This window comes from Kogia breviceps, chromosome 7 (assembly GCF_026419965.1).
Source record: "Kogia breviceps isolate mKogBre1 chromosome 7, mKogBre1 haplotype 1, whole genome shotgun sequence".
In the NCBI taxonomy this organism is placed as follows: domain Eukaryota; kingdom Metazoa; phylum Chordata; class Mammalia; order Artiodactyla; family Physeteridae; genus Kogia; species Kogia breviceps.
This window is the reverse complement of record NC_081316.1, coordinates 20,417,410-20,438,275: the sequence shown is the minus strand read 5'-3', so window position 1 is coordinate 20,438,275 and position 20,866 is coordinate 20,417,410. Positions and strand designations below refer to the sequence as shown.

Genomic DNA, 20,866 nt, shown 5'->3' with positions numbered 1-20,866 from the left:
AAGGAAGGAAGGAGAAGGAAGAAAGAAAGGATCATTCTCACTCGAAAACCCTTAGAGATGTGGGATAAAATAAGTCTTTCAAAAATTAAAAAAACGGACTTCCTTGGTGGCCCAGTGGTTAAGAAGCCTCCTGCCAATGCAGGGGACACGGGTTCGAGCCCTGGTCTGGGAAGATCCCACATGCCATGGAGCAACTAAGTCCATGCGCCACAATTACTGAGCCTGCGCTCTAGAGCCCGCGAGCCACAGCTACTGAAGCCCGCGTGCCCAGAGCCCGTGCTCTGCAACAAGAGAAGCCACCACAACGAGAAGCCCATGCACCGCAACCGAGAGTAGTCCCCGCTCGCCGCAACTAGAGAAAGCCCGCACACAGCAACGAAGACCCAACGCAGCCAAAAATAAATAACTTTATTAAAAAAAAAAAAAGATTTAGCATTAATTTTAAAAAAAATTTAAAAAGAAGCTATTTGAAATCGCAAAAAGGCTGGAATCACCCCCCAAATCCCCCTGTGCACAGGGTAGAAAAGCTACACAGAAGGGAGTCGGGCCTCTGAGCTGCTCTGGTGTCTCTCCAGGACACACCAACGCGGAGTCAGAGAAGCAGCTGCAGGGCCGGGTGTGCAGGGCCCGATTCTCTACTGCGGGGGGTGGGGGAGGAGGTCTGAGAGGCCTGAGAACTGTCTATACCTTGCTGTGTAGTTTTGACTTTGGAGCTAGCTACATATTTCATTTACAAAATTATTTAAAAAACGAAGCTAAAAAAGCAATTCCTAAAAATCCAAAGTAAAATGGAACAAAATACCAGAGTGGGCATGATCCCAGAGGGGTATATCTGATGACCTTATAGATTTACTCAGGACAAGGAGCGCAGACATCACAGCCACGCTGCATTCAGCCATTGCCCTGTCGGTGGTGGGGCTGAGTGTCACTCTGAGTGCTGTGTGTGGTGCCAGGACAAAGAGCGAGCATGGTGAGGTCACAGAAAGCGGCTTTCCCGCGTGGGGGAAGACATTTCACACGTGAGGTGAATGGGGCGTAAAAAGACCCGCCGTCTTGAATCTGGATTGGAAATGTCAGTGTGAACTCACCTATATTAATCTTTAAAAAAAAAAAAATTCTATCTTCAGCTCACTGGACGAAAGCCCTAGAAACGATGATCAAACCACTCGTAGGAAGCAGACCTCGCCTCCAGGCAATGGTGTCTAAATACCATTTCCTACTGGAAGGAACCTGGGTCTCCCAGGAGAAATGCTCGATTCAAGGTTGAGAGCAGGAAAGGTCAGGCTCTCCCGGGGTCACAGCACAAGGAGGCAGGCCACTCGGGCTGGGTCCAGGGGACACGGGGGCCAATCTGAGGGCTCCCGCTGGCCAACACAGCACAAGGAGCAGTAGCAGCAGCTCTAGGTGGAATGGTCTGTGTCAATCACGCATGTTCTGATCAAATAGTACTCAAAGCAACAGCGACCTCACCAAGGAACCCCTTTGGAGGAGATGGGGGCCGGGGAAGGAAAACTCATTTCTATTTTGAAGAACTCTGGCATTTATCATACAGGTACCGGCCTAGCGGGCAAGCACGTGGTAGGCGAGGGCGACTTTCTATTCTCAGGAGGCTGCCTGCTGGCTGGATGAAGGAGCGATGGACCGTCACCAGGTTAGAGGGACCAGGAGCTGAGAATCCACGTCACTTAAGATCACAGACGTGGAGCCAACCCGACGTCATGAACCTCATGGAAGGAAGACGGGAAGCCACCTACTGTTGTCTTGTTGGAAAAACTGTGCCTGGGGCTTCCCTGGTGGCGCAGTGGTTGAGAGTCCGCCTGCCGATGTAGGGGACGCGGGTTCGTGCCCCGGTCCGGGAAGATCCCACATGCCGCGGAGCGGCTGGGCCCGTGAGCCATGGCCGCTGAGCCTGCGCGTCCGGAGCCTGTGCTCCACAACGGGAGAGCCCACAACAGTGAGAGGCCCGCATGCCGCAAAAAACCCCACAAAAATCAAAAAAACTGTGTCTGAAAGTGATCAGACCTCCAGGGATGAGGTCCGCTTCCAGTTTACAGAGAAAACGTTCAACTACACCACAGACACAGCCAGTAAATCCAGACTAGAGCAAACCCCACAAGAAAATGACCTTATTCCTTCCACAAATACAGTGCAAGAGAAAAAAAGGTAAAGGTTCACACCAAGCACAAAGTGTGACCCTTATCCGGAATCCTATTCAAACAAGTGAATCGTAACATACGTGTGTATGTACATATGTAAACATACATTTATTTATGACAATCAGAGAACTTTGAACACTGACTGTATACCTGATGGTATTAGGGAAAGAGCCTTGAGTTTTTGTTCTTTTTTTATAAATTTATTTATTTTATTTTTATTTTTGGCTGTGTTGGGTCTTTGTTGTGTGTAGAAGCAACGCTCCTCTAGATGTGGCGAGTGGGGGCTACTCTTCATTGTGGTGCACGTTGTAGTGGCTTCTGTGGTTGTGGAGCACAGGCTCTAGGCACGTGGGCTTCACTAGTTGTGGCATGTGGGCTCAGGAGTTGTGGCTCATGGGCTCTAGGGCGCAGGCTCAGTAGTTGTGGCTCACGAGCCCAGCTGCTCCACGGCATGCGGGATCTTCCCAGACCAGGGCTCGAACCTGTGTCCCCTGCTTTGGCAGGTGGATTCTTAACCACTGTGCCACCAGGGAAGCCCCTTGAGTTTTTTTTAGTTTTTGGTGTAATGATAGTCTCATGGTTGTGGTTAAGAAGGGGAATCCTTATCTTTTAGTGACACTCTACGAAACGCAGAGATGACGTGATATCTGCCATCTACTTCAAATGAATGAGGTGGGAGGCGTGTGGGGATAAAGGAAACAAGATTGGTGCTCGCCGTGTTTTGGGTATGTTGCGGGGTGTGTGTATGTGTGTGCATGTCACTGTCTTTTCACATGTGTTTGAAGTTTTCAATAATAAAAAGTTGAAGAAAAAGTAATGCTCTTTTCAATGCACTGATGAACAGATAGGTGTGCCAGAAAATAAGGGCAATCTTCTGGGAGAAAAAACAAACAAGAAGGAGAGGGGGAGAAGGAGAGGGGGAGAAGGAGGAGGGGGAGAAGGAGTATCTGCCCTCTGAGCAGAGAGGCCTTTGCTGACCTGAGCCCTTGGTGTCCAGTGGGGTGCAGGACAGAGGGGCTTGGGCCGGAGCACAAGGAAAGTGTGTTCCGAGACATTTCCATAAAACTGGGACTCTCACATCGCTATACTCTCAGCAAAAGGAGAGTCAAGGAAACAGTTGTATTGGGCAGGGTCCTAGGGGTTAAAAATATCCCCACCCCCTACATCCCTGGCCTTCAATTTGTAAGGTGGGTTTGGGACTCAAATGGAAACTTCTGGGCTTCCCTGGTGGCGCAGTGGTTGAGAGTCCGCCTGCCGATGCAGGGGATATGGGTTTGTGTCCCGGTCCTGGAAGATCCCACATGCCGCGGAGTGGCTGGGCCCGTGAGCACTGGCCGCTGAGCCTGCGCGTCCGGAGCCTGTGCTCCGCAACGGGAGAGGCCACAACAGTGAGAGGCCCTAGTACTGCAAAAAAAAAAGAGAAACTTCCTGTGTGGCCCAGAAACAGCCTACTATACATGACAGCCTAGTATAGGGGAAAACCCCCAGCAGAATTAGAATCTCAAGGTCTTAATATATACAGTCATCCACTAAACAAATGTTTATCCAGAATCTCACTGCTGTGGGCAGTGGGGACACAGCTGCAAACTGGCTAGAATATTAGGATTCCCAGATAGAGAATAGAAAACAATTGCATTTATAATGTTTACAGATCTATGAGAAGAAATTGTGAACTTGATCAAGGAACAAGATACAAGTATAAAAGAACATGCAGGTTTGAAGTGGAATCAAGCAGAACTTCTAGGGGGGAAAAAATCCAAAACTTCAAAATTGAACTCAGTGGATGACTTAAATATTAGGTTAATCATAGTTAAAGGTAGACCTAAAGAACTTATCTAGAACGCAAAGACATAAAAGATGTCAGATGGAGGGCACAGAATGTCTGAACTTCTAGAAAAAAAATTGAGAAATTGGAGTGAGGCAGGATTAAAAAATAATGGCTTAAAAACTTCCACACTTGATCCAAACCATGAAATAAATCGCTGCTTAAAAAGTTCAAACAAACAAAAGCCCTTATAAATAGAAGAAATAAAGAAATCCAGAGCTGTCAAGCCACCGAAAGGCATGGAGGAATCTTAAATGCATATTGCTTAGTCAAAGACGCAGGTTTGAAAAAGCTACATACCCTGTGATTCCAACTCTATGACATTCCAAAAAAAGCAAAACTATGGAGACAGTTAAAAGATCAGCGGTTCCCAGGGGTTGAGGGGAGGGGGGAGGAATGAATAGGTGAATTCATCTATTCACGTCTAACCATAAGAGATTTTTTAGGGTGGTGAAACTATTGTGATACTGTAATGGTAGAAACATGCATTTGTCCAAATCCATATAATTATACAACACAAAGTGTGAACCCTAATGTAAACTATGAACTTAAGTTAATAATAATGTGTCAATATCAGCGAACCAATTGTAACAAATGTAGCATACCAATGCAAGACGTTAACAGTGGGGTATCCGTGTGTGTGTGTCTGTGTGTGTGTGTGTTGGGATGGGGGGTATATGGAACTCTCTGCACTTTCTGCTAAAATTTTTGTAAACCTAAAACCACTGTAAAAAAGAAAGTCTATTAATTAAAAAAGAAAAAAGAAATCCTATACCTGAATCACTTTGCTGTATACCAGAAATTAACACAACATTGTAGAGGGAAAAAAAAAAAGAAATCCAAACCTTGAACTACTACAGTGAAATTGAAGAAAACCAGAGACAAGAGAAGATCTTAAAAGCAGCTACAGAGAAAAGCAGAACATGTAACAAACAGGCCAACAGCTGATGAATCACCAACCACAATGGAAATTAGAAGGTGGTAACAAGCTTCCAAAGAGGACAGAAGGACAATCTGCCTGGAATTCCAGACCCAGCTAGAAAGTCATAGAAGAGTGAGGGTCAAATAAGATACCTTCAAATAGACAAGAACCAGGGCGCTCTCCCTGAGGGAGCTGGCCTGGGCTCTGCCCTCCAGGGTGGCGGTACCATGGCCTCTCACCTTTGCAGTGGGCGTAGGGCATGGTAAGGGTGTAATCCTCCACCCGGTTCAGGAAGGTGAGGGTGGCCTTGCCGTCCAGCAGAGCTGACAGTGAGTTCCCTGCAGAGACGGAGAAGTGGGCCCAGTGAGATGAGACTGAGCCTCGGGACCTGGGCCCCACCTCCCCCCAAGTCACAGGACCTGAGCTCCCTTCCAACAGGTGGAAAGAGTCCCAGGCACCTCCAGCTGTGTGACTGTGGGCGGGTCGCTTAACCTCTCTGAGCCTCAGATTCTGTAAAGGCCCTGGTCGTACAAGTCATTCATCCTGAGGAGTTACCTAAGTTGCCACGTGTTCATGTTTATTTCACTTACTAAAGCAGGGATTCTTAGGGTGGCGGCTTCGAACCTTTTCACACTAGGGCCTCTGCTCTGATTTTAAACACCAGCGGAGAGGGGCTACGGCCCGCTCAGGGCTGAGAGTCACAGCCACAGTCAGTGACGGGAGCACAGGGGTGGTAAAGGTGGGCCGAGCCTGTACGCCCTCTGCAGTCTGCTGGGCACACAGAGGCACTCAGAGCACCTGCCCACCAGCGAGAACAATACAAAGGTTGCCAGGACGGAAAAATGCAGACAGACCCATGGTGCCATGCTTTCGAGGGGGTGCTGCCCGATAGAATGTCCTGTGATGATAAAACTGTTCTATCCCACGCAGCATGTGGCTACTTGCGCTGTGGCCAGAGCAACTGCAGAGCTGCCTTTTAAGTTTTATTCCATTTGAATCGATTAAAATAGCCACATGTGGCCAGTGGTGCTGAACTGGACAGCCAGCTCTAGGTGGCACCTTCATGGGGCTCTTTCTCGTAATCCTCCAAGCATCCGTGCAAGCTCTACGGCTGAGGGATGAGGGGCCGGGGGGAGGGGGCTTTGGAGGGCTCTGCATGACCCCAGGTTCTGAGCACTTTGCCCCTCGTGGTCTCTGGCTAGGAGAGGCGGAGAGGGACACGAACATGGCCACCATGCGAGGTCTTGGTGACCACCGGGTCCCGGAGGTCAGTCCTCCCCCCATTTCCTCGAGGCCCAGGGGAGCCCCCCCTCACCGTAGAACCGGGACTTGGCTGTGATGCTGCCACTGATGCAGAAGCCGTCCTTTCGGTTGCTGACGTGGAAGGCGGACACGGGTGGGTGGTGGGACACCTGTGGGTGGAGGGGTGGCTCCTGCAACAGCCCCGGTAGCAGGCAGGCCCGGGCCTCCCCCCCCCCACATCCCTCCCAGGGCCAGGGGCAGGCGTGAGATGGGGCAGTCCCCATCTCTCACCCCCGATGTCCAGCGAAGCCAGGCCTGAGTCCTGGGGCCCGGGGGGAGCTGACTACAATCCCCGCATCCCCCCAGGGTGCCCCCAGGAAAACGGGATGCGCTGTCCCCCTCCCGAAGGAAACACTTTCTGCTGTCACAGCCGAGATGGTGCCTGCGCCTCCTGGGAGAATCCCCGCCGGCAGCAGTGAGGCCAGAGCTCTTCCAATGGTCGAAGGTGGAGCCGCCCAGAAACGTGCCTGGGGGTCAGATGCCCCCTGCCCCCTGCCAGGGCCCCGTCCGCTGCAGAGCCCAGCGGCCAGCCCAGGGTGGCCGGGCCCTTGCCTGCTCAGCGATGTAGAAGGTGTGGCTGTGGTTCTGGGGGTGGTACCAGCAGCAGCGGAAGGTCTCCCCCAGAATGGGGTTGTAGGGCTTCTTGATCCCCTGCAGGCAGCGAACAAAGAGGCTTGTGTGAGAAGCTGGGGGTGGGGCACAGATGCCAGCTGGGACGGGGTGTGGACCGAGGGACGACAAGAGGGGCTGCCTGCTTCCCACAGCCCCGGGCACCCGCAGGGAGGAGGTCTCTAGAAGGGATGTCTAGTTTCCCACCAGCATCTGGGAACAGCGCCCCACTCCTGCTCTGGGGAGACTGTGCTTTACCCTTGGGTTACACTCTGGGGGGACGGCCTACGAGGCACCCCATCCACTTCTTGGCTCTGAGGGGCACATGAGACCCTATAACCACATCAAGCTCCCCCCGGACCTTGGGGGGAGCCAGTGCCCAGCCCACTCAAAGCCCCCTGTGGCTTCTAATGATCTGTCAAGTTAAAGCCCAAATTCTCCAGTCCTGCTATTCCAGTCACTTCCCTGGGTGGGAAGTCAGGGCTTGGTCCCCCATCTCTGAGGACCTGGGACCACTATGGTGGTCCAGGATCCTTCAGGGTCACGTGGGGTAGGGGATGGCCTCGGACTCTGGGTGGGGTTGGGTGCCAGGGCGCAGGGCTGGGCTGTCGTTGCATCCTCCCCCGTCGGTGCTTCTCACCTTGGGCTTCTTGTAGAAGCCGGACAGGTACCATTGCAGCACGAGCTTGATCCGGCTGTAGGCGTCCTCCTCCAGTGCTGCCCTGCGATGGGGTGGGGGAATGCCCTCACTCCAGTTCAGGGGACCTGGGCCGCTCTCCGCCCTCTCTCCTTCCGTTTCAACCTCCATCCATGTGCTGAAAACCCAGGCCCCTCCCCAGCTGCCCAGCCCCCCCGAAAGGAGGCGTTTCCCACCCTCCCCCACCACTCCGGGGAGGGTTTTCCACAGAACTGGAAAACGTCAGGGTGGCTCCAGTGCTGGGGCAGAGAGGGCGTCGCGGGCTCGAGGCCAGCAGGCTGCCGCCTCCAGGAAGCCCCCGGGATGCTCTCGCCCTCACCCAGCTCCCTTTGCGTGGGCTGCTGAGCCTGCAGCCCCCCTTCCAACCTCGGCCTTCTTCAGCTTGAGGGCGCCAATGCCAGGGCTCAGGTACGCAGAAGGTGCTGGGCTCGCCTGTGATGGTGGCCCTGACCGGACGTGGGGCTGGCCCGTCCTCCGTGTCCACCAGCTCCTCCCATGGAGGCCGGGCCCCTTGGAGGCAGAGGCTTCAGGGACAGTTTCCTGGGGACCCTTAGGACTCTCTGCGGGGCAGGCAGGGCCTGAGGGAGCCTGGGGGGCGTGTCTCTGGGCACCTCCGCGTCGCTCACCTGGAGAGCAGGTCGGCATGGTAGTAGTAGTCGGAGAGCTTGTTGAGGAAGGAGCGGGGCTCCAGGACAAAGGTGGGCAGCACCACGCGGGACAGGTCCATGCCCGGCCGCAGCTGCTTCAGCAGGACCCACATCAGACTCTTGTGCTCGTCAGACACCGTCTCTACCTGCGATGCCTCGCCCAGCTGTCAGCAGAGGGACCGCGGTCACGCTGCAGCCAGAGCCGGGCGGGGAGCCTGGAGGCGGCGGGATGGGGGGTAGGGCGGCCACACCCAGCGGGCCTGTCCCAGCCCCACGTGAGCCCTGCGTTTTCTAGCAGGCCCGAGGGGGCAGCTGCTGGCCCAGGCCGGCTCCCGTCAGCCTCTGCTCCTGGCCAGCCTGGGCCCTCCCCGCGGGCGGTGCACATCCACCGTGGCCACTGGCACCCGTCTGTGGACTTTGCATGATCTGTGCCGCGGCAGCAGGTGCCACGTGCTCGAGGAGACCTCCTCCCACCCCCAGCCCATCTTGTCTTCATGGGGTGACACAGGTGCTTCAGGCCTGCACCCCCTTCAGAAGGGGGTCTTCCCTTGTCCAGGATCGCACGGCTCGAGGGGGCCGCCCTGGACCCCTCCTCTCTTCCCGGAGACGTCTAACCCTCACCGAGGCTCCAAACACGTGCCACAGAGAGACGGAGCCCCGGAGCTTTGGGCTTTGTCTGGGCAGGGGACGGGGGAGGCAGGGTAGGGGGCTGGGGGGCTCCATCTCCCAGGCCACACCAACCAGCAAACCCTCAGGTGGGCAGAACAATCTCTGAAAGGGTCGTGCAGCTGTCTAAAGACAGCCGGCTGGCAGGGCACGTGTCCCAGGCAGGGCTGTGCATCGGGGACCCTCCACTCCCGGGAGGTGCCATCGAGTCGCAGTTCCCGGGCCAATGCCAAGCCCCTCTCCCCCCGCCACCCCCGGGCTGTGGCTCCAGGGCCTCGGGCCTGGGGTGTGGCTAGACTTGGCTGTGGCTCCCCATCTCCTGACCCCCCAGGGAGGCAGCAGAATGGGGTGCCGGCAGCCAGCCCTGCATCAGGGTCCATCACCGCCCTGCTGGGCCACCTCTCTGTGTCTGCACAGCTGTGGCAGAGGCCTAGGGGCACTCGCTTGGACAGCTCGCCTGGGCACCGGGGGGAGGGGAAGCCCCCAGAGGCAGCGGTCATGTCTGACCCCCATGAGGCCGTGGCTCCCCGGCTTTGACGTCCAGGCCAGCTTCGGGGCGCGCATGGCAGCTGCCGCAGCTGGGAAAGCCCTTCACCCCCCCTTCCCACACGCACTCCCTCTAACCCTCTCCCTCTGGCTTCCGCCCCTCCTCTCCACCCAAAGTGCCCTGGTGAAGGTCACCGCCACCCCCGTGTCACCCTGTCTGTCCTGCTCCAGCTCCCAGAACAGCTGCCCCTGAGACCAGCCCTCCCCTCCTTGCCACGCCTCCCAGGGCTCCTCTGCGGAGCCCCGTCTGCGCTCAGCCTCTGAAGGCTGGGGTGCCTGGGCCCCTGGGCCCCTTGGGCTGCCCACCCAAGCCTTGTGTCCAGACGGGCCGCTGAGCCCCAGACCCTCCCGTGCAGCAGCATCTCCCCTGCACGTCCAAGGCTGGGACACAGCCGGGTCCCACCCCAGCCGCCAGCTCTTTCTTCCAGAGCGCCCGTCTCACGGGTGGCATCGCCGTCAGGCTGGGTCCTGCCCGTCTGCCTCTGGACGTGCCCTGAACCCCTTCTCCCTTCCCCACCCTGACCGGGGTCCAGGGTGCCGTCAGCTTTGTCCAGACAACAGCGCTTCCGTAGCGGGTCCCAGGCGCCACCTCTGCCCCTTGACCTGCTGAAAGTCTCAGCTGGACCCCGGCAGGCCGCCACCTGAAACCCCCCTGTGGCCTTCCCGACATCCTCACCAGAGCCCCGCGGCCCTCCCCGGCTCTCCCTGAGTCCTGGCCATCCTGGCCTTCCCGTGCCCCTGGCCCTCTGGGTGTAGCAGACCCCGCGAGCTCTCCCCGAGGGGCCGGCCAGGCGATGCTCCAGGGATGTGGGACGCGGTGCTGGGCGGCGCCCGAGCCCCAGGCAGGGCGGGCTCTCACCTCCCCCATCTCCTCGTGCTCCTGCACCACGTACGTGGTCCCTCTGCACACGGGGCGCCCCGGGGCCTCCGACGGGTCACTCCCGCTCTCGGCTTTCCGCCTGTGGTCCTGGGTCTCCTTATCCGAGTCCTCAGCGTTCTCTCTCTCTGACTTGTCTGAGAAAGCATCGTTCTCCAGGGAGGACCCGTTCAGTCTGGAAGGTGGATGGCGCCCGTGGGTTGCTGGTCACAGGTGAGGCCCAGGCACACCCACTTCTGGGCACACCCCCCAGTACCCTCACCCGGGGCACCCCTCGCTGCCGGGCGCCTCAGCCCCATCCCTGTGTTGAAAAGCCTCAGCGATGGGCATTTGATACTATAAGCCCCAGCTCACAGGCGAACACCCTGAGGCTCCCCGGTCCGCCTCGAGTGGAGGAGGCCTGCCTCCTGGCCTGGGGTTTGGGCAGCCAGACCTCGGCGGCGTTTGCCCCCCATCTCCTCCCCACGTACAAGGAGACCCCGTGCGGTGGTGCCAGGGAGAGCCCGGGCCCAGGAGTCCCCAGCAGGCTCCCGGGAGGGGCTGGTCCCTGCCCGCCACGCCCCTGCTCACGGGAACAGGTCCTGGTCGTGGATGGCGGCCGAGGGGGGCAGCCCGCAGAGCGAGGAGGGTGATGCGTCTGGCGAGGACCCGGGCTCCCCGTCGCGGCCCTGCCTGCATGCACTGAGTCGCAGGAGGCTGGAGCAGCGCAGTGCCAGCTCCAGGGCGTCCAGCCAGCAGCGGCCTGTAGTGGTGGGGGGGGCGGTCAGGGGCGATGAGCAGCCCGTAGCTGGTAGGGAGCCTGCCCGCCCCCATCCCTCCGTTCCTCAACAAGGAGCCCCCCACCGGACCCCCCCACTCTCAGCGCACTGTCAGTCACCCCCGTTACAGACAAGGGCTAAGGCCAGGATGGGTAAGTGACCCCCTCAAGTTCATACGCGTAGCAAGCTCAGGCCACTCTGCACCCAGAGGCCCTGCGAGCTCCCACCTGTGGCATCAGGGCGAGGGCCCTGCCTGGTGGAAACTGGCCCCCACAGGTCGGGGCAGGAGCGGGGACTCTGCGCCGAGGGCTTTCCTGGCCTGGAGCACGGGGCAGGAGTGGGGGGTGGCAGGCTGGGGAAGGGGCTGCTGAGCCAAGGCCGCAGAGAGGCAGGCTCTGGTGTTGGAACAGCTCCGGGAGAAGGGGAGGGTCAGGCGGGTGGGGAGGCAGGGTGGGGTGGACAGAGCCAGCAGCCTCCAGCCCCCAGCCCTTGTCCTCAGCCCCCTGTAGCCCTTCTGGTAGAGGCCGCCCGCGGGCTGGACCCGGGATTAAAGGACCTTGGACTCGGTTCTTTCCTTCTCCAAGCCTTGAAAGTGTGACCCTCGTGGAGACAGTGAATTTCCTCCCCCAACTCTCTGTGGTGCATCTCTGGGGCCTGGCGTTGGGAGGGGGGCCCTGGGGATGGCGGAGGAGGGGCTTGCAGGGATGGTGGCTCCTGGCTCTCAGGAGGGGGGTTTCACTGCAGGCTTGGCTGGATACCAACCTTCCAACTTTCAGCCAGGGCTGAAAGTTCATGGTGGTGGAAGGTGGGGAGCTCACGGGAGCAGAACCCGCAGGCGAGAGCTGGGAAACCCACACCTGCTGAGTGGGTCCTGGGGCCCCGACGTGCGTTTTTTTGTGGTTGCCACAAGGGACTAGACATCCTGAATGGCATGCATCTTTCGAGCCCATTCCTCCTCCTCCTCCAGGAAGCCCACCCTGATACCCACAGGGGCTGTGGATGTCCTTCCTCCCTGACCGCAGCCCCGATCCCATCAGGGACTCAGCTCATGCTTCAGCCCAGTTGGCCTTGTCTGCTGGTTTGCTGGTGTTCTCCCGCACTAGATTGCAGGCTCCACGGGAGCACTAGCTGCCCAGCCCATCCCAGGGCCCACGAGGGGCCTGGCACCGAGTGGGGGGGCTGGGGAAATGAAGGTGGCATTCAAGGGACTCAGGACAGCTCCCTGGAGCGTGGATGTAGCGTCTGGCCACCAGGGGGCGGCGTGGCACCTTCGGGACGGTCGCCTGCCCCAGACTCCCAGCTGGGAGGGCCGGAGCCCAGTGGTCAGGCCAGGCTGCCTCGGGCAGGGCCTTGCCTGCCCTGGACGGCTGGTGGGGTGGGAGTCTTACACCAGATCCCTGGGAGGCGCCAGCCCTCAGGGCTCGGCGATGGGGCGGCGGGGGGGGAGGGGGGGCAGCCGTGTTTACTCGGAGCAGCCACTAGAGGGCGCCACAAACACGTGCGCTGATTTGGGAACCTGGCTTCGTCCCCGGCTCCATAACTTTCTCACCTGCAGTTCACCCAACCTGTCTCCGCATGTGTCAAAAGTGGATGGTAACAGGAGCATCTGCTGATTCAGTGGTGCCTGGCACGTGGTTGGCACCCAGTAACTGTTATCTGGTTGCTTTTTTGTGTGTGTGTGTGGTACGCGGGCCTCTCACCGCTGTGGCCCCTCCCGCCGCGGAGCACAGGCTCCGGACGCGCAGGCCCAGCAGCCAGGGCCCACGGGCCCAGCCGCTCCGCGGCACGTGGGATCCTCCCGGACCGGGGCACGAACCCGCGTCCCCTGCATCGGCAGGCGGACTCTCAACCACTGCGCCACCAGGGAAGCCCCTATCTGGTTGCTTTTAAATAAGGTCATCAGATTCGCATAGCAACTGGGGAGACAGTACTACTGTTCGTTCATCTTTTGCCCACGGGGAAGACTGAGGCTCCAGAGAGGGGGCTGGTGAATGGCGGGCTCTTCCCCTGACACCAGGCTGCCTCCTTGGATGGCGGTGGAGGGGTCCAAACCGGGGTCCCATACACCCGGCCTACATCCCTCCAAGGGGAGGGGTGCTTCAGGTGGGGTCACCGTGGAGGCCAGCAGGGCAGGCAGGTACTCACCGTCCGACTCGGAGGCGGCCCTGAAGATCAGGTAGCTGCTGGGGAGGGGCTGTGTGATGGAGCCCACGCTCTCACCTTTGGGGCCCTGGAGAGGCAGAGACCCGGCGTCACCCGAGGAATGGGCCGGGGATGGGTGGAAACACAGGTCGTGTGGTCACGTGGACCCACACTCAGACACGCGTGGACGCTTCCGGGGCCTCAGGACCCCTAGGCAGGGTCAGGCACCTGGCCACGCAGATGTGGCAGGCAGCAAGATTGGTGAACGGGCGGGGTGCTCTGTCCCCCTTCTTAGCTGCTGGTCCCACCCTTGGCTTTCCAGCTCTGAGCCCCCCACTTTAGGGTGGCCAGAATCAGCATGTGCAGATCCAGGACACCCAGTTAAATCTGAATCTCAGAAAAATTACATATATAGTATAAGTATACCCCATGAAATATTTGGGACATACTTTTTTTTTTTTTAGATTCCATATATATGTGTTAGCATACAGTATTTGTTTTTCTCTTTCTGACTTCACTCTGTATGACAGTCTCTAGGTCCATCCACCTCACTACAAATAACTCAATTTCGTTTCTTTTTGGGACATACTTATCCTAAAAAAAATTTTTTTAGAAAGATTTATTTTAATTTATTTTTGGTTGCGTCGGGTCTTAGTTGCGGCACGCAGGATCTTCGTTGAGGCATGCAGGATCTTTCCTTGCAGTGCACTGGCTTCTCTCTAGCTGTGGCATGCGGGTTTTCTCTCCTCTAGTTGTGGCGCACAGGCTCCAGAGCGCGTGGGCTCTGTAGTTGTGGCGCGCAGGCTCCAGGGCACGTGGGCTCTGTAGTTTGCGGCATGGGGGCTCTCTAGTTGAGGCACGTGAGCTCAGTAGTTGTGGCGCGCGGGCTTGGTTGCCCTGCGGCATCGGGGAATCTTAGTTCCCCGACCAGGGATTGAACCCACGTCCCCTGCCTGCATTGGAAGGTGGATTCTTTACCACTGGACCACCAGGAAAGTCCCTAAAAAACTTTTTGATCTTCCTCTGAAATGCAAATTTAACTGGGCATTCAGGATTTTGCTTGGCAACCTTGACCCTCTTTGGTCCTGGGCTGGGCAGTCCCCAGGTGATGAGGGTGAGGTCTGGGTTCAGAGCACCTGCCCTCACATGGCCGCGTTCCTCAGCCTCTGGACAGGGCTCGAGGTGTGATCTCATCCCATGAGGCCCCCAGGCCCTGAGCGCCCCCAACCTCCGCATGTGTTCTACATAGAAGGCCAGTGACCACATCTGATCCCCTGGCCACTGAGTGGCTTAACCCTTGGAACTGTCAGCCCATTTCTGGACTCCGAGCCACTGGGGCCCCAGGATGAGCCTCCTGACTGCCCATCTGTGCTCTCCTCCCACACGGCCACCTGCCCCCGGGGGCTGTCTCCTCGCCTGGCCCTCTCGAGCCCCAGAGGTCGCACTGCGGTACCTTCACGGCCCAGACGGACTGGTCCAGTGGGTGGAAGAGCTTGAAGCAGAAGCCGTCCTTCTTAGAGGGCCTCTCAATGAGCTCGCAGCAGTGCAGCAGGACCGTGCCCACCCACTGGCCCACCTTGGGCGTCTTGTAGATGAGCAGCACTCCCGGCTTCAGCACGCACCACAGTTTGGTCCAACTCTTCAGGGTCCCACGGATCTGGGGGAAGGGGCGCTGCCGTCCATGCCTGCCCGGGACCCAGGGGCATCTGGACGGCTGCGGGAGGGGCAGATACACAGGGCTTTGGGCTCCGGGCAGAGTCCTCTTTTAGTATTTAACAGGAACTCTGAATGATGGTGAATCCAAAGGAAGATGCTGTAGCCAGATTTACTGGTGAGCTTAAGTTCAAGGCCCTGCCAGGGCGCTGGGGGGAACTGGGAGACGGAGGAGACTGTTGAAATTGTCAGCTTTGTGATTTTGAAACCTGTGATCACTTCTTTTCTCATCCTAAATATTCACTTTTGTACTTAACTTTTTTGTGTGTGATACGCGGGCCTCTCACTGTTGTGGCCTCTCCCGTTGTGGAGCACAGGCTCCGGACGCGCAGGCTCAGCGGCCATGGCTCATGGGCCCAGCCGCTCCACGGCATGTGGGATCTTCCTAGACCGGGGCACGAACCCGTGTCCCCCGCATCGGCAGGCAGACTCTCAACCACTGCACCACCAGGGAAGCCCTGTACTTAATTTTTTATTCGTAATTTTGTGGAGCAGGAAAAAGGAGCCACGTGGGCCCAGAGCTCTGTAGACACCCAGGCTCCCTGGCCTCCTTGTCTCCTCTGCCCCTCGTGGCAGCCCCGGGATTCGGCAGCTTTACCCGCTCTGTACGGAGCGGGAGACCGAAGCTTGGGAGCTGAGGGAATCTCTCTCGCTGTTGGGGCCTCTGACCCCAACCCCGGTCCTTTCTCCCAAAGCCCGAGTTTCACCTCCCTCCCGTATCCCAGCAGGGGGCTCTAGGGGCACTCTGGGACCCCCGCCAGCGGGTCAGGGCCCCCCCACCTTAATTAGAAATAGGGTTTCTGCAGATGTGACCAAGTGAAGATGAGGCTGCAGTGGAGCAGGGTGGGCCCTGGTCCAATGACCGTGTCCTTATAAGAGGAGAAGAGGACACAGACACAGGAGGAGGCCAGGTGACCACAGAGGCAGAGGCTGGAGGGACGTGGCCACAAGTCCAGGGATGCCCGGGGCCCTCAGAAGCTGGGAGAGGCAGGAAGAACCCTCCTTTAGAGCCCTGGGAAGGAGCCTGGCCCTGTCACGACCTTGATTTTGGACTTTGGCCTCTGGACCTGGGAGTCACCTTTGGTTCTTATAAGCCACCAGCTTGTGGCCATTTGTCAGGGCCACCCCAGGACACAATTTGCAGCAGCCAGCATGCCGAAGCGTCTCCCGAGTGGCTGGCGACCCTGCCCTGTCCCTGGGGGAGGCCTCCCGAGGGAGCCTGGCCATGCTGGAACACACGCATGCTCACCTTCAGGCTGTCGGCCATGATGACCACGCTGGGGTCGGTCAGGGCGCTGAGCAGCTGCTTGGTGGCGCGCTTCTTCTCCTGGCGGTAGCTCTCCTTCTGTGCCTGGGCCCAGGGCACCCGCAGGTGGGTCAGGGGACAAGGCCCTGGGCTGGCCCTCCCCGGGGGGCCTTCTACTAGTGGGGGCCTCCACCGTCTAGCCAGGGGACGAAGAGTGGGCAGGGAGAGGACGGGAAGAGGGGGTGTGGAGGTGGCCAGGGTGCACTCTGTCCCCCTCCCTTTGGCAGGCTGGGGTGGAGGTGTGGCCTCACTGGCTGGGGTGCCCATTCATCCAACAAACGACACACCGTGTCCCCTCCCCAGGCCTGGGCCCACCTTGAGAGCTTCCTTCTTGGTGACCTTGGCTGTCGGGGACACACATTCCCTGTCGGACCCATTGCACAGCCTGTATTCCGCCTGCAAGAGAGACTCAAGTTGCTGGAGGAGGGGAGGAGAGGACAGTGTGCGGTGGGGAGGGGGCGGTGCCGGGGCGCAGGAAGCAGGAGGTGGCAGAAAGGCGTCCCTCCCCCTCCCTGCCCCGGGGGGATGGACAGGCCTCACGAGGTGGGCACGTGAACACGAGCTGGGGTGGGTCACCGGGGGCGTGTCTGCAGCGGACCCCCTTCCTGGGGGCCTGCACCGGACACATGGCAGTGACCCTCCCCGTGGCGTCCAGGAGGCGTCCATCTTAGACACCAGCTGGCGCCCAGCCTCTGGTCAGGGAGGGCACACGTGTGCAGTGGGGACCCCCATCCCTAGTGCCCTGACAGCAGCTGCTGGGTAGGGCAACGCCCAGGTCCTCTCCCGAGCCCCCGATGCTTGCAGGGAGGAGGTGCAGCGGCCAGGCCCACCGGGCAGCTGCATCCAGGGATCTGGGAGCGGATGGGGCCTCAGTCCTTTAACAGACGGGGAAAAGGCAGCCGGGGTAGGGGAATGGGGAGAAAAAGCCAGGACTAAAGGCTATGGGCCTGCTTCTATGGAGCCTGCGAGCCCAGAATGGGGTTTACATTTAGTTTTGTTTTTTTGGCCATGCTGTGCGGCTTGCGGGATCTTAGTTCCCGGACCAGGGATTGAACCCAGGCCCCCTGCAGCGGAAGCCGAGTCCTAACCACTGGACCGCCAGGGAAGTCCCAGGTTTTACATTTTTAAAGGGATGGGGGAAAAAAAATCAACATGAGATGTGAAAATGATGAAATTCAGATTTCCGCATCCACCAAGCAGGTTATCGTGGCCACCGGACGCACCCGTTGTTGGCCTGCTGTCGTGGCTGCATTGGCTCTAACGGCCGCGGCAAGTGCTTGCAACGGAGCTCGCGTGGCCGCCGAGCTTAAAACGTTCCCTTTCTGGTCCTTTGCAGAAATTTGCCTGCCCTGCTCGTCCTCTGGGTTGAGTGCCTCCGCCCCGAGCCTCCAGGCAAGGGAGGGAGGCCCGGAGGACCAGAGGCCAACGGCCCTCGGCTCCCTCCCTGCACGAGGTGGGCGGCCTTGGCAAATGCTCTTGACCGCTCCGCCATTGCCAGGTCCTCTCAGGTCTTTACTGCCTTTGCTCACCTACTCCTCACGACCACCCAGGAGGTGGGCCCAGTTAATACCCCCATCCGATGGATGAGGAAACTGAGGCACAGAGAGGTGCAGTGACCCCCGAGGCTGCAGAGCCAGGGGCAGGGCTGCGGCCGGAACTGTCCCGGGGACCGGCTGTCCCCAAGGCACTACGTGCCAGGCATGGCCTCGGGTGCTGGGGTTAGAACAGAGGGACAGGCCACCCCCAGGGAACAGGGGGGTGAGGGGGGGGTTAGAGAGCATGTGTGTGCATGGGAACCACCTCAGCTTCGGTCATTCTTACTATCCACGCCTCGCAGGCGAGGAGGCTGTGGCACAGAGAGGCTCAGAACCTGCCAGAGGTCACACAGCTCGCGAGGGGCTGAGCTGGGGCTGAACTCGGGCAGTGTCACTCTGAGCGCACTCTCGGAGACAAGTGAGGACGTTCGGGATCCCAGGAAGACAGGGATGTGGGTCGAGGCGCCTGGGGGACTCTGCTCTAGAAGCACCCTCTGTGCTGAAGCAGGAGTGATGAGAAGGAGCCAAGTGACAGGCCTCTGGGGGCTGGACTGACCCTCCAGCTCCCGGGGAGCTGGGATTCTTGCGCCTGGTGCCCCCAGCCTCCTTAGCACATGCTGTTCCCCCAGCCTGAATGCTCTTCGCTGTTGCCGAGCAACCCCTGCTCCTTCCTCAGGCCCCGTTGAGCTGCTTGCCCGGGAGGGAGACGGCTCTGCCCACCCCGCTGGCATCAGACCCTGATGACACCAGCCACCCCTGGCCGGCGGAGCAGCTCCTGCAATCACAGCCACACAGACGTTTCTGCTTTACTGTCGAGAGCTCCACTGAGCTTGGCTCCATCCCAGCGTCCCCTTGGCACCAGCAGCCGGGAGCTCGGTGAGCATCTTGGATGAATGGATGAATGAATGAATGAATGAATGAACGGACCCTCTGCCAATTCCCTGCCGCGCAGCTTTCCACCAGATGCGGCTGAAAAGAGCTTATTTGGGGCAACAGGGGAAGAGAGAGGTGCGACTGGGGACAGCGGGGCTGGGGGTGGACGGGATGGGGCGTCTGTGCCCTGCGACCCTCTGCTCCTGGGCACCCCAAGGCCCCCTGGGCCGGGTCACTGCAGCCCCCTGTCTAGCGTTACAGACAGTGCCCCTACTCCTCCATCCTAGAGCCATGCTGGGGACCCTGCCCAGGCCCACCAGACCCTTGTTCCCGAGGGCCATTGAACCTCAAGGCACAGCGGGGCGATAACGCAGCACCCCCAGGAGTGAGACACGCTACTCAGAACCATGAACACGGGAGTCTGACCAAAAACGTAAAAATTCCTTGAAAAAAGTGATTTAGAACGACCTACAGAATGGGAGAAAGCTTTTGCAATCATATAGCTAACGAGGCTCTAGTGTCCAGAATATAGAAAGAATTCTTACAACTCAGCAGCTAAAAGGCAACAACAGCCTGATTCAGAGATGGGCAAAGGACTTGGAGAGACGTTTCTCCAGAGAAGACTTACAAAAAGGCAATAAGGAAGTGAAGAGATGCTCATCGCCATTAGGCATCAGGGAAATGCAAATCAAAACCACAGTGAGACATCACTTCACACCTACTGGGTTTAAAAAAGAACAGAAACGAGTGTTGTTGAGGGTGTGAGAAACGGGAACCCTTACTCTTTGCCAGTGGGGCTGTAAAGTAAAATGGGCAGCCACTGTGGAAAACAGTTCGGCACTTCCCCCAGAAGTCAACTATAGAATTTTCTAGAATTCCATCTTGCCACCGAGTTACCATGATGGCCCAGCAATTCCACTCTGAGATATAAACCCAAAGAACTGAAAACAGGGACTCAGATACTTGTACACGCATGTTCGTAGCAGCTCTGTTCCCAACAGCGGAAACATGGAAATGGCCCAAATGTCCCCCCACTGAGGAGTGGACAAGACGACTGTGGTCCATCCATCTAGGGGAGCTGACACCTGCCCCAGCCTGGGTGGGGCTCAGGGAGAGAAGCCCAGCCCAAAACCCCACACATCGCATGGCTCTGTTTATATGAAATGTCCAGAATAGGCAAATCTGCAGAGAGGGAAACCGCAGTGTCGGCTGCAGGGATGACTGCTAAGAGGGTGTCTGTTTGGGGTCATGGAAACTAGACAGAGGTGATGGCTGCACAATATTGTGAATGCACTAAATGTCACTGAATTGTTCATCAAAAATGGTTAATTTTGGGCTTCCCTGGTGGCGCAGTGGTTGAGAGTCCGCCTGCCGATGCAGGGGACACGGGTTCGTGCCCCGGTCCGGGAAGATCCCACATGCCGCGGAGCGGCTGCGCCCGTGAGCCGTGGCCGCTGAGCCTGCGCGTCCGGAGCCTGTGCTCCGCAACGGGAGAGGCCACAACAGTGAGAGGCCCGCGTACCGCAGAAAAAAAAAAAAAGGTTAATTTTGTGTTATTTGAATTTTATCTCATGGAAAAACTATATAATATATATACACATATGTGTATGTATATACAAAAAGAGCTACTTGTATATTACATATCTGATATGTTACTATACATGATATTATACTGTATTATGCTATATTATATTGTATATGCTATCTAATATTAATATATTAAATACTTTATATTTATCATATATATATTAGAGTTTGTATCTTTCCCCAAGCTGTGCCTTTTAGAACAGTCTCAAGTCGTTCTTAAGAGTCTGGGGGGTGGGCTTCCCTGGTGGCACAGTGGTTAAGAATCCGCCTGCCAGTGCAGGGGATACGGGTTCGAGCCCTGGTCTGGGAAGATGCCACATACCGCGGAGCAACTAAGCCCGTGCGTCACAACTACTGAGCCTGCGCTCTAGAGCCTGTGAGCCACAGCTACTGAAGCCCGCGCACCTACAGCCCGTGCTCCGCAACAAGAGAAGCCACCACAATGAGAAGCCCATGCACCACAACAAATAGGAGCCCCCGCTCGCCGCAACTAGAGAAAAGCCCACTCGCAGCAACAGAGACCCAACGCAGCCAAAAATAAATAAATAAATACATTTTAAAAAATTGTTAAAAAAAGAGAACCTAGGGGTGTCCAGAGCTGTCCTTTCTTTCCTCCCTCAGCCTCTGACATGTTCTAGACTTTACTTGTTTTGTCTGGTGCCTGTCTTCCCTCTAGAACATAAGCTCCAGGAGAGAGGGCTTTGT

At 57.8% G+C, this 20,866-nt stretch overlaps 1 protein-coding gene across 8 annotated transcripts in view; it reads right to left on the bottom strand.

The window, feature by feature from the left end:
• Positions 1-20,866, bottom strand: part of OSBPL5 (oxysterol binding protein like 5) — a 70,609-nt gene that overhangs the window by 7,017 nt on the left and 42,726 nt on the right. For all 8 annotated transcript variants that reach the window (XM_067037816.1, XM_067037819.1, XM_067037820.1 and 5 more), the window contains 11 exons: positions 16,482-16,562; positions 16,110-16,211; positions 14,601-14,804; positions 13,151-13,235; positions 10,818-10,989; positions 10,230-10,422; positions 8,138-8,322; positions 7,455-7,536; positions 6,758-6,856; positions 6,219-6,315; positions 5,143-5,241 (listed from right to left, as the gene is read on the bottom strand). In XM_067037816.1, the coding sequence (XP_066893917.1) occupies positions 5,143-5,241; positions 6,219-6,315; positions 6,758-6,856; positions 7,455-7,536; positions 8,138-8,322; positions 10,230-10,422; positions 10,818-10,989; positions 13,151-13,235; positions 14,601-14,804; positions 16,110-16,211; positions 16,482-16,562 (1,399 nt within the window). The remainder of the gene's footprint in view (positions 1-5,142; positions 5,242-6,218; positions 6,316-6,757; positions 6,857-7,454; positions 7,537-8,137; positions 8,323-10,229; positions 10,423-10,817; positions 10,990-13,150; positions 13,236-14,600; positions 14,805-16,109; positions 16,212-16,481; positions 16,563-20,866) is intronic.